This window comes from Rattus norvegicus, chromosome 9 (genome assembly GCF_036323735.1).
Source record: "Rattus norvegicus strain BN/NHsdMcwi chromosome 9, GRCr8, whole genome shotgun sequence".
Lineage (NCBI taxonomy): Eukaryota > Metazoa > Chordata > Mammalia > Rodentia > Muridae > Rattus > Rattus norvegicus.
In genome coordinates this window covers 99,819,191-99,837,086 of record NC_086027.1, presented here as the reverse complement: position 1 = coordinate 99,837,086, position 17,896 = coordinate 99,819,191, and the positions used below count along the sequence as shown (strand labels likewise).

The window sequence follows — 17,896 nt, the reverse complement described above, 5'->3', positions numbered from 1 at the left end:
TCTGGTGAGGTCCAACCTCCTCTCCCTGATCTTCCCTTCCTCAGGCTGACCTGACTTTTGAGCTGGGTGGGGCGTCCTTAGAGCTGGGAGTCACCTCCCACCCTGCACCCCAGGGATCAGTCAGACTTTCCTGCTTTGTTTATTCACAGAGCCAGGAGACACAAGCTAGGCTCTGAGTCACCCTGCTCCCAGGGCTCTGATTCATGGAGGAGGCCCCTGCAGGGGACTGACCCCAGCCATTAACTTCTTGCTTCCTTGAGATCTCTACAAAAGGAATCCATGGTTTTGAATCAAGGACTAAGGTGCAGGCCTGTGAGAGTGTGACATATTTATGGTGGCGAGTGCTACAGAGGGAATCTGAGTGTGGGGGAGCTCGCCCCTCACCTCTGGTCACTTCCCGCCTAGATGATGGAAACTCACAAAAATGTCAGTCATTAGTCCGAAAGAGATTTGGTCATCTGGCAAGTGTGGTCCTAGAATTTGCCAGAAGTATGCGTCAAATGTGTGAAAGAAAACAAGAATAACAGAAATTAGATTACGACTGGGGACTCCAAAAGGAGACACAAGATTCAGAGCCTGGTTGCTCTCCAGCCCTGGAGAGGCCCAGCTGGTGGCTCCTTCCATGGAGGGGCTGCAAGAGCAGGTCCCAGGAGACGGGATGTGCAGGGGACTTAGGTAGGAGCTAAGTCCATATGGAGTCACCAACCCTCCCAGGTCCTAAGCGTGTACCACCCGCAGCATCAGCTGGGACCACGGTGCTGAGGGAGTGACTTTTAAATCCTACAGAAGCTCGATACAAACACCTGCAGGTGAGTGGCTTCCTTCCTGCTCCCAGGACTGAGGTGGCTTTAAATGGCTCTTCTCAGCATGGCCCAGGGGAGCGGTCAATGAATTCGCTTAGATGTTTTTGCTTCTTCGTTTTGTTTTCTGCTTGCTTCCACGATTCTGCAGCAGCCAGTGGTTAGTGTCCTCTCAAATGGCACCCCAGAGGAGCAGAGAGCACAGAGAGGAAGCAGAGTCTTGTAGGGGGTCTGTCAGTGGGAAGACAAGCACGTGGGGATCTCTGCCCTAAAGCTGAGCAACCAACCGGTCAAGGACATCAGGGCAGGTGGCCCTGGCAGATGGAGCTCAAGACATAGCCTCATAGTCATAACCGCAAACCTGTGGTCAAGAGGAGCTTGTGAGCTACACTACTGACCTAAAGCACCCTAGCTCGCACACTGCAGAGGAGTGCCCCAGATTAACCCAACAGTCACTGTGTGAGGACGGGGACAGGGGTCACCCATGGATTGAGGAAGGCATGACAATATCCCTCAAAAGGCCACTTTCTAGTTTTTGTTGTAGAGCCTGGGCTTAAATCCAAGGCCTGCAGCGCGCTGGACCAGCGCCCCACCAATGAGCTACCTTCCTAGGTCACTTCAGTAGGATGCAACGAGGATGTTGCAAGAAAGTTCTGAGAACCCATCCCCTGAGGAGTGGTGGCTGAAACAGTGTGGCGACAGCACTGTTTCACGGAGGTGGGCAGAGAGGGTTGGTTGACCTCTCCTGTAGGAAGGGGTGCTGGTGGGCATCTTCGTCTGTAAGAGCCTACTCTGTGTCCAGGCTCCCAGAGAGCAAAGGTGATTCAAGGCATCTGTGGGCTATTTAGAAAACAGGCTTGTCCCTGACCCAGGCTCACTGTACCTGGTTGGTTTTAGGCTACTTCAGTGAATTGCACCCTGAGGGATTTGTTACTTTGTATAGTACAATGAGGGGGGGAGGGGCATTGCATGACTTCGCACTGCGTGGTTGTAACCGTTCTAGTTTTGAAATTGATTATTATTACTAACTGTAATCTTGCTACTGTTCTGAACTGTAAATATCCCACATGCAGGATGTCTGATGTGAGAGCCTCAAGGCAGCAGCACCCACAGGTTGAGAAGAAGTTTGCGGTCATTGATTTAGAAGGATCCCTAGAGGCAGAATTGCTGGTTCAAGGCGGATGCCAGCTGGGATGTAGCTCGAGGGTAGAGCGCCTGCCTGGCACGCCAACCCTGACACCCATCCCCAGCGCCACAAAGCGGGGTGAAGATCGATAGCTTGAATAATGGAGAAAGTGAGCCAGAAAGAGATATTTTCAACTCTAAACGTTCCGACTCTTCTCAGGCAAACTGCAGAGTTTTCTTCCAGGCCGGAGATGGTGGACCTGGCTCACCCTCACCTTCCTCAGTTCTGAAGATGATCATATTTGCTGATCCTAATGAACCATAATGTCGCCAACAGTAGAATTTCATGTATTACCATTGAAAGCTCACACTTTCCTCGGTTTTTCTTTTCTGTTGTGAATGTGTAGTTTTGCCAGTATTTCTACTGCCTACGTCACCATCTAGTATAATTATGGACCGATTTGATTATAGATATGATTACAGTATGATTTGTCTAGTAAAGCAGGCCAGAGGGGATGTTGTTGGACACAGATGGAAACAGCCCTGTCTTCCTGGCAGCTTTCCTCACAGCCGTTTGAAGATTTCAGCGGATAGCACTTCCCTCCAGGTTTTAAACTTTTGATTGGCATGGTTTCTGGCCTATTATAGAAGGCTAAGCTTTGGTCAGGTGGAAGTCACTCTGTGGGACCTGCCCTGTGGCACTCAGAATGGACAGCTTGAGAAACTGGAAGCCAGAGGGACCATGAATAGTCACTGTGGGGGACCTGGAGGACAGTCCCACAGTGGCTTCAATGTTCTGGTTGTGTTTGTCTATGATGTGTCAGGTAACTATCCCTACCGGATGCAACATGGGACCTCAAAGGGACAGAATCCATGTTTCTCTTGGGGACTCACCCGGAAGTCTGACTTGGCTCTCAGTTCTCCGGGAACAGGTAGCTGAAGGAGAAGCTTACTGAATGCATGCTTTCCTGTCAGGCCCCTTTCTTTGGGGACAGTGTCAGGAACACAGCAGGAGGGAGCACTGCAAACCCAAATGTGCTGACCTGGCCCATGACATCTACAGAGCATCTCCGAAAGCCACTTGGGAGTCACAGGAGGAAAGGGATAGTATATAGATACCTGTGACCAGAGACTGGCATGGCAGTGTCTCTCCTGAGCGTCTGAAAAGAGAAACAGAGCAACATCCCTAAGAGAGCATCCCTAAGAGAACACGTGTGTTGCCTGTGACGGTGAGCAGTGTGTGGTGAACAGACGTGCATCTGTCTGTAGCTTAGAGCCCCACAGATGCAGGGGAGCCCACTCCTGGCAGGAGCAGAGGGGCTACAAGACCACACAGTGTCCGTATTGTAGAATGATCCAGTTTCTCTCATCAAGCCAAAGCATAGCTTACCCGGGACTCAGGCTGATTCTTCTGTTTCCACCTACCCTTTTGGGATCTCTCTCTCTCTGTTCCACTTGGCCTAGGGTGGTGCAGGGAGAAGTGGGGGGCAGTGCCAAGATAAGTGGCTTTTGTCTGCTGGCAGCTTCCTGAGAATGGGCAGGAGGATATCCCTGCCCAGATTCTCAAAATCCGGCCAACACTCAGGCCAGCAAGAGGCTGGGTTTCCACAAACATCTCAACACCAGAGTGCATGCATGGTACCACCAAATCGATGGCTTTCCTAGAGAAACAGGGCTGAGGATTTGTGAGGTGGATAACCCAGTGGGTAAAGGAACTTTCCACAAAGACCGAGAACCTGAGTTCAGTCCCCAGAGCCCACACGATGAGAGGAGAGAGCGAACGTTCACAAATTGTCCTCTGACCTCCACACATGGGCTGTGGCACATTCTCACAATAGACAGACAGACAGACAGACAGACAGACAGACAATAGATTAGATCGATGATAGATAGATAGATAGATAGATAGATAGATAGATAGATAGATTCTAAATGTAATAATTTAAAAAAAGGAATAAGATTGAACTCTGCCTACAAAAATACAGAGCCCTCCTATCAATCCTTCTTGCCTGGGAGGCTGTTACAATGTCTCAAGGACACTGTGGAACACAGCAGAGTTCATGCATCTGGGAGAAAAGTGGAGGGGGGGGAGTGTGAAAGAAAGACAACCTAATGGCCTTGAATGACATGATACCACCTTCCCAGTGTCCCTTCTGGGGACAGCATCTATGCAAAAGACAAGTAAGGGTCTTATATCCTTGCTGTTGGTACCAGTGCTTGGAGGGTCTCTGGATCTAGACAGCAGCCTGATATGGTTTTCTCTGCAGGTAGACAGACAGACAGACAGACAGACTAATCCAGGTGGGTCTGCCCCGTCACCAAGGTGGGCAATGCCATCTCTAGTCACCCCATTGCCATCATGCAAAATGTCTCTGCCCTTGTCAGTGGGTGGTCACACACTTACTCTTCTCTATCCCACTCTTCAGAGATCATGAACTCAGTCCAGCTTTGAGAGCCTCGAGAACTGAGCAGTTCAGAACTTCAGTCAGGGGTAAAAGCAGACACATGCTACCAGCATTTCTGAAATAGAGTCGGGGACATAGTGAAATACACAAAACTTGTGATTTGAAACGTTTTTAAGTATCCCATAACTGTATGATCAAATGCATTCCCGTTGTGGAAACACCATCATTAGTACATTCCAAAACATTTTCCTCCCTCCATCCAGAAATCCCACACCTGCTTGCAGGTCTCTCTACTTCACCGTCGCCAGCCTCTGGCAGCCTCCAGCCAGCTTTCTGCAGAGTCACAAGAATTGTGGCCCCTTTTCAATTCACTGCTTGAGCTTCACATGCTTTCAAGATGGACCCTGGCGCTATGTGGGTGTGGTCTTTCTCCATCTGGGTGGGATTCACGTTATCCACCCTCCCTGAGCCGATGGACCTGTGTTGTTCCTGCCCTCCTGCTGCTGTGAACGTCTCTACACACACATAGGTTTCCGCATATATTTTCGTGGCTTTGGGTTATGTATTTGTGATGGAATTGCTGGGCCAGATCAGCACTTAAGAGATTTTGGAGGGATCTCAGAAACTCACCATTTTACAAATGGAGAAACTGAGGCCCAGAGAGCACCCCACCACCACCTCAGAAAACTGCAGACCTGGAAGCAGGAAAGTGTTCCTCACCCCATGCCTGACTTCAGCTGTTGTATTCTAGGTCAGATCTGCCAGACACAAAGGAGTGCACTCTGCCTAGAAGGCCCCTGGAGAACCAGCTCGATTCCTACGAAGGCAACCAAAGAAGGCCTTTGGTTTCTGTCTAATTAAACTTTCCCAAATTAGAAAAATACCACGTCAGAAGTTTCTGAGGGCAAAGACTCACACGTGATTTACTCTGGAAACAGTGACTTAAACTAATTTCAAAATCCATTGTGTGGAGTCCTTGGCTCACAGGCAGCCACAAGCGTTTAGTTGTCCCCAGGAGCCGTAACTGACTGCTGCACTAGGGGAAGCACCAGGCAGGAGGGGCTCAAGTGGCACCCAGGGACAAGTGCCTTGTCTTCTACTTGCCCTTTCCCTCTCTCTGGGCAGAAAAAGTGAACGGCACAATTGGCCCTAAGCGATACTGTAAGTACAAGGGAGATGCACAGCACGGGCCACCCGACAAGGAGCCGACTACAGAAAAGCCTCAGGGTGGCACGTTCCGTCATCAACCAAAGTCCTGCCACGCACGAGGAAGGTTGCTCTGCTGGGTGGTCTGGCTCCCCTTCAAAGAGAGGGTTGATTCAGTTTTCTCTGAGTCTTGGTGGCACAGCGGTTTTTGAAGCAACAGTGACCATGGAACTGTACTTACAGTCATTAAATTCGGAAAAGGACAACAAACTGAATCACGACCTCCACTTCCTCTCCTTAGACCTGTGAAGGCCGAATGGTCCTGAGTTCACACCCAAAGAGTTCTGCCCAAGGCTGTGAGGCCATAGAGCAGTGGGATAGCTCTTTGCATACAACCCATTGAGTCCTTTCTAATGCTGCCTTCGCTGTCTGGAAAGGGTCCTTTTGTGCCTCTGCTGCCCTGCTCTGGGCCACTTGAGCCTTCTTCCCAGAGTCCCAACTCATGCCCTGAGGACCCCTGCCCTCTCTGGCTTCCAAGGCCTGGTCCTGATAGGGTCTTCAGAAGCAGGATCGCTGCTGTAGGTTTTGATTTCCTTCACGGAACAGAGTGGTCTGCCCTGGGCCAGCCTCGGCTCATGGGACTGACAAGGTTTTGTAGTTCTATCGTTCTTGAGGCTAGGTGGGGTAGGCTTATTCTCATGGAACTCTTCTGAATCTCACTGGTTCTCAACCTTCCTAGTGCTGCAACCCTTTAATACCGTTCCTCGAGTTGTGCTGAGCCCCAGCCATAAAATTATTTCATTGCTACTTCCTAACTGCTATGTGCTACTGTTACGAACCGTAATGCAAATATCTGACGTGTGGGATACCAGATATGCAATCCCTGTGAAAGCGTTTGGGGGTGGCCACCCACAAGTTGAGAACTTCTGCTCTTAGGGCTTCTGGACTGAGAAGAGGTTCTGTGTGTGGCAATAGAGGAGTAGAGCCCACACAGCCCAAAGTCTTCTGCTTTTTGACTAGAGCTCCTCCAGAGTCCACACTATGCCCTCAGCAAATCTGAGCACTTTTCCTGCTTCTATTTCAATTTTCTTGCCTGTTTTGCCCTTATAAGCGGCACACTAACGTACATGAGGTTCCTAGTGAAATTGTCCTGTATCGAAATGACACAGAACTGCTCACGTTTAAAGTACAGTACACAGAGAGAGAACGTGAGACAAGCCGAGGGGTCACCTAAAGGATTGGGTTCCACTGGCTCTTTAGAGAACACCCTCTGTCCTCAGAAGATGGTTCATCAGGGAGCCCTGATATCTGCTTCCCATCTGGAGAAACACCCCAAAGTCCATGCTGCCCTTATAGTCCAGCTTGTTTATACAGCATGGATGGGCCCTGGGCTGCCAGAAGCGATCGACTCCATAAGTCTCAGCTCCACTTGAGGGAGTTACCTGCTCTGCCACACCCTTGGGTAGGGCCACAGCTAATCCCCTGTTGCAGTTTGGGGATATAAGCAAGTTGGAAGAGTCAAATCCACAAAATAGGATACTTCTAGGTTCTTAGGATAGAGACATTCATATCTGATTGGGGCTGTTTTATTTTATTGCTACTATTAATAGGCATAATAATAACAATGACAGCAACAACGATGAAAACAAAAGCAGCAGCCAGCTAAGGAGAAGGGTCTCCAAGCACACATGTGGGTCTGGGTGAGCAGTTCACAGAACATGGAACTCCCAGGACTCCAAAATGACCGGATCCTCCCAGAAAGCGTGTTTACCCCTTAAATACGGCCTTGCCACCCCACTGAACACAAGGTCAATCTTTGGGATCTTCTATTGCCTTTGTATGGGAAACCTCACTGGGACTTATGGAAATCATTTTTACAAAGATGATGTCATAGCTAAAGAGTCAACAGGTGCACTGGGTCTGAAGAAGAAGACAGAATTTCCAGAGGTAAGAATGGTCACAACAGAAGACTCAGTGACTGGATTCTTTACTGGAAGGTTCCTAGCTACATGTAGCAACATAGTCAGATCCACTGGAAGAGGAGAATTCTGGCAGCTGGGCCCATGCTAATGGATCGAGATAGTTAGAAGCCAGCGTATGTCCAAGTCTGTGATTCAGTACTAATTGATTTCAGGAAAAGCAATCAATCCCCGGTGAAGAAACCAGTCACATATCAACCCCAGTGTAGCAATAGAGGCATGAGGCAGCTCAAGTTCAAACCAAAACCAAAACCAAAACAATCAAACATAAAAAACATACCTTCCCACTCCTTGCCCTCCCACTCTGCAGACACTTAGGCTTTATTCACAGAAATGGTAACAATGTTTTAATGTATCCAGACACGTAATCTCTTTAAGAATCAGATTAAAAGTTTGCACAAGTCTCTGGAAAGTGCCGCAGTCAGAGCAGAGTTTTCCAAGCCTACCAATGACCTGGGCTGATTCACTAGGGGCACCCTTCCCTCTGAACCCCTGGGGTGAAAGTCTGAGAAAGACCGCTGACACTTTACCACTCCATGGGAAGCAACCTGCAGTTGAGTTCCGATCTTTCTGATTCAGTCCACCTACATACCTGAGAGGGACGACAGAACGCTCGTCTCTAGATAAGATGTAAAGAAAATACTAGCTGCTGGCATTTCTGAGCGGGGAGTGTTAACTCTGAGTGGATCACCTCTGAGTGGATCACACAAAGGAACCCGTGAGCTGCAGGCTATTTCTTTTCCCAGTCTGTTTATTTTACAAGGCAGCCTTTTCCTGCTGTCCAAGCCATGAAGACTCTCTGGGTCACAGAAAGGCTGTGTGTGTATGGGGGTGCTGGAAAGATGCTCTGGGGGACGGAGCACTGGCTGCACTGAGAGGACCCAGGTTTGATTCCTTGCACGCACATGGTGGCTCACAACCATCTGTAACTCTAGTTCCAGGGTGATTTGATGCACCAGGAGCAAACACAGCATAGTGATAGATAGATAGATAGATAGATAGATAGATAGATAGATAGATAGATATTGATAGATATGGATATACATATGTTAACAAATTTCCAACACATAAAATAAGAATAAAATTATTTTAAAAGGCAGGAAGAAGGCTGGGTGGCACTTGTCTGTGAGACAATGGGAAATGGTACAAAGTAAAAGTGTGGGCCTGCCTTCTTTCTGAGCCAGGAAGGCAGCAGAGGGATGGAGCCCGGCCCTCTCTCTAACAGCTGACTAGAGCTGCCTTCACTGACTCTCCGGAACCTCTCTGCTTTCCATCACACCACCAAACTCAACCACAGGGAGGATGTCTGGTCACAAAGGGTTACTGAAAGTCAAGGTTTCCTTCAAATCCACCGCCTCGCAGACACACCCCAGATAAGCAGAAACACAGATAAACTCCAGAACACCCCCCAGACCCCCACCCCGACCAAATGTGCTGTCAATGAACAGGCTCTTTGGGCAGAATGTGAGTTAGACAGGAGAATTTGGAATCTCTGCCTGTGTTAGGCTCAACCTAACAACCTTCAACCCTGCCCTTCATCGAACTGGCAGAAAACAGGACCACAGAATCTGAGGGCTCAATCGGGTCAGAAGATGCTTTTCCTGAGACCCCAGAAATGAAGTCACAGTTCTAAATAGGCAGAGGCTGGGTCGCCCTAACCTCCGCTGGGTCGCATGATAAAGGGAAGCAATGGGGGAACCGAGGCTGAACCCTGAGAAGCCTCTTAGACAGAGCAGCTGGGGATCTCAGCCCTGTCTTGTCTCATTCATAAACACAGGACGGTGATAAGATTCTGAGCAAGAGTTAGGGACAATACCAGAACATTCCAAGCCACTCAAACACTGTTCAAAATCACTGTTTTCAAGGAGTGCTGAACATTTCCTTCGTGCTGAGGTAAAGTCACATGCTAGCCCCTCCAGCTTCAGATCCAAGGCTCCCTTTGATGTGACAACCATTGGTAATCACTGACTAGGGGAGAGAAAAAAATTCCACTGTGCCTCAGTTTACATCAGCATGAAAATTACAGCCTTAACCTCACATTCTCGTCCCAAATAAACACTCAATTAAGGCGTAGTTTAACATAACTAAATCACATAGGAAGGCTTGCTGCGAAACAGGGTCACAGAATGTGTTCTGAAGACAAAGTCCATGATTTGAGACCTCGTCCCATATCTCTGTCTCTCTCTCACACACAAACTCTGAAACTTCCGTATTTATATTATTCTAAATCACCCTTTAGCACTGAGGAAAGCCAGTAGTGACATCCTCAGGAGTAGACAACTGCCCCTTTCAGACGAGAATGTCTGCAAATCCACTTGTGAAGTTTTTTCTCTATTAGTCTGGAGGCCAATTCCTGTTGGAATTAATGCTCCCTCCCAAGTTTCTGAGACACCACTCTTTGCTTGGGAGCTTCTAATTAATGATATCTATCTCAAGACCTCACATTCTAAATAGAAGTAAGGTAACACAGACGAGGAAAAATGTAGACTGTCATATAGATTTTCTTTAGTTTATTATTCAGATAAAACAGTAATAGCTCCTTCTGAAGTCTGCCCATTTAAATACAGACTAATTCTTATAGAATATTTTTTTAAACTGGGAAGGGGGGTGGATAAGAACAAAGTCTATGGTATACTTGAAGGAAAGTGTCTTCAAGAAACATTTTCCAACGTGTGGACAATGATTCTAGGCCAATAAATACTTTAAAATTTTTAACTTTGTGATACATTTAAATTTTCAAGGAGGTTCTGCGTTTTTACACATTTTCTCCTAAGGATGGCATCTTCCTAGACTTCCTAGCCCTTAGACTGTCTTCTTCAGGTGTCAGCATATTTCTGCATAGGTGAGTGGTGTGTGTGTGTGTGTGTGTGTGTATGTGTGTGCATGTGTGTGTGCATGTGTGTGTGCATGTGTGTGCATTGTGTGTGCATTGTGTGTGTGTTTTGTGTGTGTATGTGTGTATGTGTGTGTGTGCATGTATATGTGTGTGTGCGTGTGGTGTGTGTGTGTATGTGTGTGTGTGCGTGTGTGTGTGCATGTGTGTGCATTGTGTGTGTATGTGTGTGTGCATGTGTGTGTGTTTTGTGTGTGTGTGCGTGTGTGTGGTGTGTGTGAATATGTATGTGTGTGTTTTGTGTGTGTGTAAGTGTGTGTGTGTATGTGTGTGTGCATGTGGTGTGTGTGTGTATGTGTGTGTGTGTATGTGTTTTGTGTGTGTGTGTGTTCCACGCCTTCCAGTTTTACCACATGTGTAGGCTCAGGTGACCAGGAACAATACCTTTTGAAACATTTTCTGACTGTTTAGTTTCATCTTGGCCTTGGAAAGCAGCCATCTGTGTGTGTCTTAGATCCTGTTCCTTCTGTAATGGAGGCGAGGCTCCGCTTCATGGCTACAGTAACTTACCCACCCCTTTGAATTTTACGGCCTCCTTCGTGATCTCACTGATGGTGGAGAGCTTTGCATTCACTTTGCTTTCTGTAGCACACTTCTGCCTTCCCAAGAAAAGACACAACACACACAGACATTCCCGCCCCGTTCACAAGGCTCTTAAAGACACCAGCGAGAATGGAGGGACGCAGACCCTAACCTGAAAACTGCCCCAGAAGTGCAGCCTTTAAACTTGGCTTATTAAAATATTTTCTAAGTCCGTATTTAAACTTCAGTTACGAGTTTCAGTGCCCTGTGCACAAAGAGTGGACCTCGTGATTTCTTTGCCAGGCAAAATTAGTCCTGCATCTGTGCCTTCCATTCAGGACACAGTGAGGGAGGCCAGTGGAAACTCAATGCTTCCAGACTTACAACCTGTTTGAAAGAGAGGATTTTCAGACAACCTCAGTAAAGGACACTTCAAATGACCTCAGAAAGTCACCCCAGCCTCTCCAGCCACCACCCCCATCCAGATGGGAAGCAGGAAAACGCTACTGATCTTCAGGAGGACGGATCCCACCGGCAGCTCTTACTGTAGGGAGTTCTGTAAGACCATTTCGGTTGTACCTCCTGGACCTCCTCTCTGGTCTACTCAACAAACAAAAGCCCTGCTGGGCTTGTGCGTTTCCGTTCCTCCCCAGGCGAGTTTTATTTTGAGACTAGCTAACACCCCGATGCAGCAAACACCTCCATGAAGCAAACTTCCAGGGGAGAGGAGAGGCTGACATGGGTTGGAAGGTGAGGGAGACACATACTCTGTCCGCAGGAATCAAGAGTGCTCGGAAGGAAAGAAAAAGGGAAAGGAAAGCACAGTCGTTGGAGATGAAAACCTGTTGAAAAGCTGTGCAGAGTCAGCAGAATGGGAACCGATGCCGCCTTCAACCATGACTAAGACGGCAGGATAAATAGTGGATGAGAAATGGCTGCCCGTCTCTGTTCTGGACCAGGTGACAGCAACCCAACTCAGAGGGCTCCTCCATGTCGCAAACATGCTGGGCCCCTTCTGAGACTTCTTTCGGTTATTTGAGTCCTGCTGACTGGGAAGAGCCCTGATACCCAGTCTAATGGAGATTTGAGCACCCAGCCAAAGAAAGACAGGATAAAATTTAATATAAGCTGGATGTCAGGGCCCAGGCCCCATTGCTCTCCACAGTCCAGGATGATTTAAGTTTTGTGTCGTTAGTAAAAAAAAAAAATATGTCACAATAGACATTAAAAGTATATACAGTTCACTGAAATGTCTAGGTCCTTCTCCCTCCAGGTCTATAATTAATGTCCTTTGGAAATGTTACAGAGAAATAACCAATTACAATTAGCAACGTTTCTAGGAGATTAAAGTAATTGCAATCGTATTTATGCTCCTCCAGAGGGATGGGCTAAGGCTTAGTAGGAGCATAAAGATATTCGTTAGCACAACCCTAATAAATTAGACCAAGGCAGGTCCAGCATCAGCGAGTGCATCAAACATGGACACATTCCCTTGGAAAGAGTCCTCTGTGTGGCCAGGCTCCGGCTAACCCGACTAGCCATTGTATTTGATTATTTGAAAGTAAACAGGCCTGCATCTTGCCTTCCAACCCAATGTGTTATCTGATAGTTTAATGCCTTTTTGTCCAAATAAGCTCTTAACATTTTTCATTTGTTTATTACAGATACTGCATTTTGGATTTTAAAACATATTTGATTGCGAACTGTGATTGAGTCAAAATTGTCGAAGAGAGCAATTATCTTAAAATGAATTTTAAATACCCCTACTGAATTCTTGCACCAGGGTAGGATCTCCTGGGGTTGGCTTTCAATAATTTTCAGAAGGACTATCTTAACGATAGTTCTGTTGACATTTTCCTTAAACAAATTCTATGTGTGTGTGTATAAAAAAAGATGGTGCGTTTCATCTGCCTCGGCTTCCTCAGACATGTTGTAAACCATGGTGGTAAGAGGGGTGAGTGGAACTTAACTAATGGACACTCATAATTTAGGCAGCGAAAAACAGAATTAATGTATTATCCCTCTGTAGCTTCGTGTACTTTGCCAACCCAAACTTTCTTTCCTAGAGAAATACGTGATGGAGACAATTCCCATCTGTTTTTGACAAACATAGGGGAAGATTCCCACAAGTGACTCTGTTAAAAGCTCTTCTTTGAAACTATAAAATAGTCCTTATCCCGGGGGGTTATTTCATGAAAACAGTTTTTGATGACAGAAATAAAAGATTTTAAAAAAAGAAGGAAAGAAAGAAGAATGGGGGGAAAAGAGGAAAGAAGAAAGAAAACAAACCCACTGTATGAAGCCAGCATTTTGTAGTCACAGCAGCAACTTTCAAGATATTATAAATAATAAAATCGGAAATAGATGTTTGGGATAACGGACAGCCACGCTGATCTTGATTAACCTAAATTCTTTCCGTGTAAAGTGGAGACTTTCATCTGAAAAAACTTACAAGATGTGTGAAAAACCAAGGGAAATTATGTGAGAAGACTTTTTCTACACGACGCTCCCCTCGAAGATCCAAGCAAGGCCTCAGAGAAGCACAGCCTGCAAGCCTGGTCTGGAGGACACTGCCCCTGGGACCGCCTAAGGATTCGTCTGCTGAGCAGCGGGTGCTCAGCTGTAGAGGTGCCTTCACGCCTTGTTCACACTGCGTCTTCATCAACACCCACCCCATACTCAGACCTGTTACCCAGCCTGGATCCCTTGCCTTGCTTGCCTCTGTGTTTCCAAGTTCAAGGATGGCGGTACCCTAGGCATACAACTCTAAACACGATCCACCTGCTTGCCTCAGCCAGATACTTCAAGCCGCTACATCCACCCAGGCCTGGGCGCTTGGGGGCTTCTAAACTTTTGGGGCGACAGTGTCTACTGCACTCCTGGCGCCCAGCGATCTGCTCCTCACTGCTGTGAACCTGGAGCCCCAACACTGAACAGAAACCTTCCTGCCGAGCCACCATCATTGTACCTACTGAGCGGGCTCAAACGCCCTAGCGTCCAAGGCGCGGGCCGGAACTGCAGTCAGAAAGAGCCGATTGTCTGCACCACGCGTGGGCTCCGCGGCTCCACAGAATGAGCGCGAAGCAACAGGTCTGCCACAAACCAGCGGGTATCGCATCTCCTGGCCTCCGCTGGCCTAAAGATATTTTGACAACCGCTCCCCACGGGGTCATCCACAGACACCCATCCAGCAAGAATAGGAAGTGTGACCATTTGTGTATTTGGACCCTGCTGGGGAGCCACTGGCGAGTGGGTTCAGAACTGATACCCCTGGCAAAAGGCCTCGGGCGTGCCCCTGAGATAGGAGAGCTTTTTCATGTCCCGCCAATCCCTGCAGGGTGAGGAACTTTACCCCATCCCTGTGCGGTAATCTGAGGGACCTTCACTAGGAGAGATATCCAGGCCCGTCTGCCCACCCACCCGTACGTCGTGGATACCCATCATACCCAGTACCTACCCTGGCGTGCGGCTCCGGAGGTGGGTGGCGCGGCGCTAGTGGGAGGCGGACATGGACCACGCGCCCTCCATGCGCCACACGGAGAAGGCGTAGCTGAGACGCTCGTGAGCCACGTAGCTGCAGCTGGTCATCTTATTGTCCATCTCGTCGCTTTGCAGGACCTGGTAGAGGAAGTCTATGTACCTGGCGGCCAGCTTGAGCGTCTGGATCTTGCTAAGCTTGTCAGAGGGGAGCGTGGGGATGATCTTGCGCAGCGCGGCGAAGGCCTCGTTGAGCGACTGGGTGCGCTGGCGCTCGCGCACGTTGGCTAGGATGCGCTGGCTCTGCAGCTCCTCGAAGGACTGCGCGCTCGGGCTGCCCTTCTTGCCGCGCTTGCCCGGGGTCGGGCTGCCATCTTCGCTCGATTTCTTGCTGTAGCGCCGCTTCCGGCCGAAGCGCTTGGGCTGCCGCTCCAGCTCTTCCTCGCTGGTGCCCAGACTGTCCACGGGGGACACCGGCGAGCTGGAGCCCTCCTCCATGGCGCCCGCCCGGCGCGCGTGGGGCTGGGGGGGCGCCGAGCGCACGCCACTGGCCAAGCCCGCGGCCGCGGAGCAGAGGCTCCGGGTCGCTCGCAAAGGCTCTGATTTCGAGGCCGGCTTGTGCAAAACCGAGGTCTCCGGGAGAGGAAGTTATTCTAACTTTTTTGGAAACTCTATCCCGGCTGGGTTGCTAAATAGCTGTCAGGAGCGAGGGCGGCGCGCTGATTGGCCACCGTGGCCAGGGGCAGGACAAGTTCTGGGCCCTTCGCCGGCCGCCCCCGCCCCCCCTCCCACCCGGGGCGGCACTTTCAGTTTTGTCTCCTCTTTTTTCGGCCCTGACTGTGGCCAGCATCCCGGAGGCCAGGTCTGCGCGCACAGCCTGCGCTTCTACCTCAGGCGCGGGCCGCTAATCAGCGGTGCTGACCCCTAGGCTCAACGGTGCCTGGCTTTGTCTGAGTCTCCTGGAGCAGATTTGGCCCTGCCAGGGTGCAGGGTGTCTGCGAGGGGTGGAGGAGGCGAGTCCAAGCCCAGATGTGCTCCGCGGACCGAGAACGCAGCTGGGAGCCTCTCGGGGCGCGCACTGAGACCTCAGCGTCTGCAACGCGATCCTGCCCGCAGTGAGTGGAGCTGTGCAGGCAGAGTGCCACGACCCGGGGCAAGGCAGATACTCGCCTGTTGGCAGAGATGCCCACCCCCACCATCTCGCCTGTAGGATTCATAGAGATGCTGCTCCCGCTCTGGCCAGAATGCGAGTTGGGACTCCTTTTTCAATCCCGACTTTCTGGGGTGCTTCAGCGTGGACACGTTTTCAGACCTGCCCCTAAATGCTTTATAGCTTAGGTACCACAGCGAGCCTCTGCGGGAGCGCCCATGTGCCCGCTAGGCCTGCCTACATGACCTTGCCCTGAATACTGGATTCTGGCTTGGGATTCAGCCTCAGCCTCTGCACTCTGCTTCGTTTGCAGGCGGTCGGTCGGCCCAGAACACTAAGACTTGGGAGAGGCTGAACCTGTCTGAAGTCCCCTGCTCTGGGCACTGATGGGCAGGGGGCAGGAGGGCTCAGGATTGCACAACGTTGGGCCAGGCCATGGCGAACAGACATCACGGACCCCCGGCTCTTTGCCATCTGGACTCTGAGCGCTGAGCTCCAGCGCGTTTGAAGTGCTTGGGGTCTCTTTGTTCGCTAGGCCGCTCTAGCTGGGGCCTGGAGGTGGTTTACAGCTTCCTTGCCTTTGAACCTATTCCCAGGTGACCTGGGCTCAACTAGGCCAGGCTTGAGCATGGCTGTCAGAGAAGCCCTGTGATCAAGGGCTGACTAGGTCTTATTGAAGTTGAACCTGGGGCCAGAGTGCTCAGTCTCAGCCTCTCCTGGAGGCAGTGGGGAGGGCCATGAAGTGGGGCCCGTGGGTTAAGACCACTGTCTAGGGGCAAGAAAAGGCTGTGTATGCCATTTCTTGCCCCGTCGCCACAGCGATGGGAACATCCAACTCCCACCACTGGAAAAATGCTCTGTGGAGAGCAGGCCCACTCGCAGAGGACTGTCACAGTGCTACATGTAGCTTGTTAAACATTCCCAGGCTTCGGAAGGATAAAGGTCTCCTTCAGTCACAGTGCCCAGCGCCAGGCTGACTTACCTTCTGGGAAGGCCACATTTTATCCAGTGTCCCAAAGTAGCTTTCCTCCGTCTTTTAAAAATTTAAAATTACTATAAAAAGCAAAAGCTGCACCCAGATCCCAGCTTCCTGCCTGCCTGGGGTGGCCTTCTCCCGGACTTCCGGGTGGAAGACCTCGGGTGCAGGCATGCTGGGTCACTTTTATCACCCTGTATCACTCGGGGTGAGGAGTCTTCTGACCTGGACCTCCTTTAAAGTCCGGCTTAAATAAATAAATCAGGTGATACTGTCCTCCCTCTATAACCAAAGGGTGTTTTTCCAACAGAAGCCTTCTGGTACCCAGCCCAGCCCCCTCCCTCCTTCTTGAGTCTGTGTTTCTCTTTCTCGCTGTCTTCTCCTCTCCCCTCCTCCCTTCCTCCCCCAGGCAGAGGTCATAGTTGAGAGGGAAAGGAAAACAGCCCAGCCAAGAAGCCTGGTAGGTCTCAAGCTGCCGGGGCTCAGTTCAGCCTGAGGATGGGGGTGGGGACATTGCACAGAACATGGAGCTGCCACTCAGGATGGGGTTCACCTTTACATAGGACAGTGGTTCTCAGCCTTCCTAATGCTTCGACCCTTTAATACAGTTCCTCATGTTGTGGTGACGCACACCACCACCTCAACCATAAAACTATTTTGTTGCTACTTCATAACTGTAGTTTTGCTACTGTTATGAATAGTAATATAAAATATCTGATATACAGGATATTGGATATGTGGACCCCCCAAAGGGGTTGAGACCCACAGGTTGAAAGCCACTGACTGATCTAGGAACTAGCCGTGAAGATTTCTCCTGAGGCCACAGTGGCGGGGCAATTGTGAATTCCCACCCAGCAGCTCACTTAGGTCTTCACTTTTCTTTCCGTGTTCTGTTCGTTTCTATTTTAAACACTTTTAACAAATCAACGGCGTGAGGAGTCTGAGGAAAAACTTGTGCTGGTGTAATTTGGAACCCCATTCTCTCTCAGGCATTGCCTTTGTTGAAACTTAAAATACAAAAGAGTAAGGCACGGACACACACCAGAGTCTCTCGGGTGTCAGGAACAGGACAGTAGGGAGGTGGTAAGCAGTCTTCTCTCTTCAGGTTTTTTGGAATGAAGCTCTGATGAAAATGAGCCCGTTTGGGTAATAATACTCTGGTTATTGATATCGCCCGACTTTTTCTTTTTCTTTTAAAAACCAAGTCATTAATAAGGCTAATAAAACCAAAGTATTAATAACACAGGAACAAAATGTGTTTGTGTGTGGGTATCCACCGGACCACCCAGGCTCACCCAGACGTGTGTGAAATATCACGCAATAAGGGTCCGTGGGCACACATGCAGCTCTTGGTATATTTATTCATTATCGAGGTGGAAAATCATGTCAACGCTTCTTTTGGTGAATGTAAAAATGTGTGCTT

At 49.4% G+C, this 17,896-nt stretch overlaps 1 protein-coding gene across 1 annotated transcript in view; it reads right to left on the bottom strand.

Annotated features, from left to right (window-relative positions):
• Positions 1 to 14,845, bottom strand: part of Twist2 (twist family bHLH transcription factor 2) — a 44,481-nt gene extending 29,636 nt beyond the window's left edge. The window contains exon 1 of the mRNA NM_021691.2: positions 14,328 to 14,845. Coding sequence (NP_067723.1) covers positions 14,363 to 14,845 — 483 coding nt within the window. The 3' untranslated portion in view covers positions 14,328 to 14,362. The remainder of the gene's footprint in view (positions 1 to 14,327) is intronic.
• Positions 14,846 to 17,896: the final 3,051 nt, after the last annotated feature.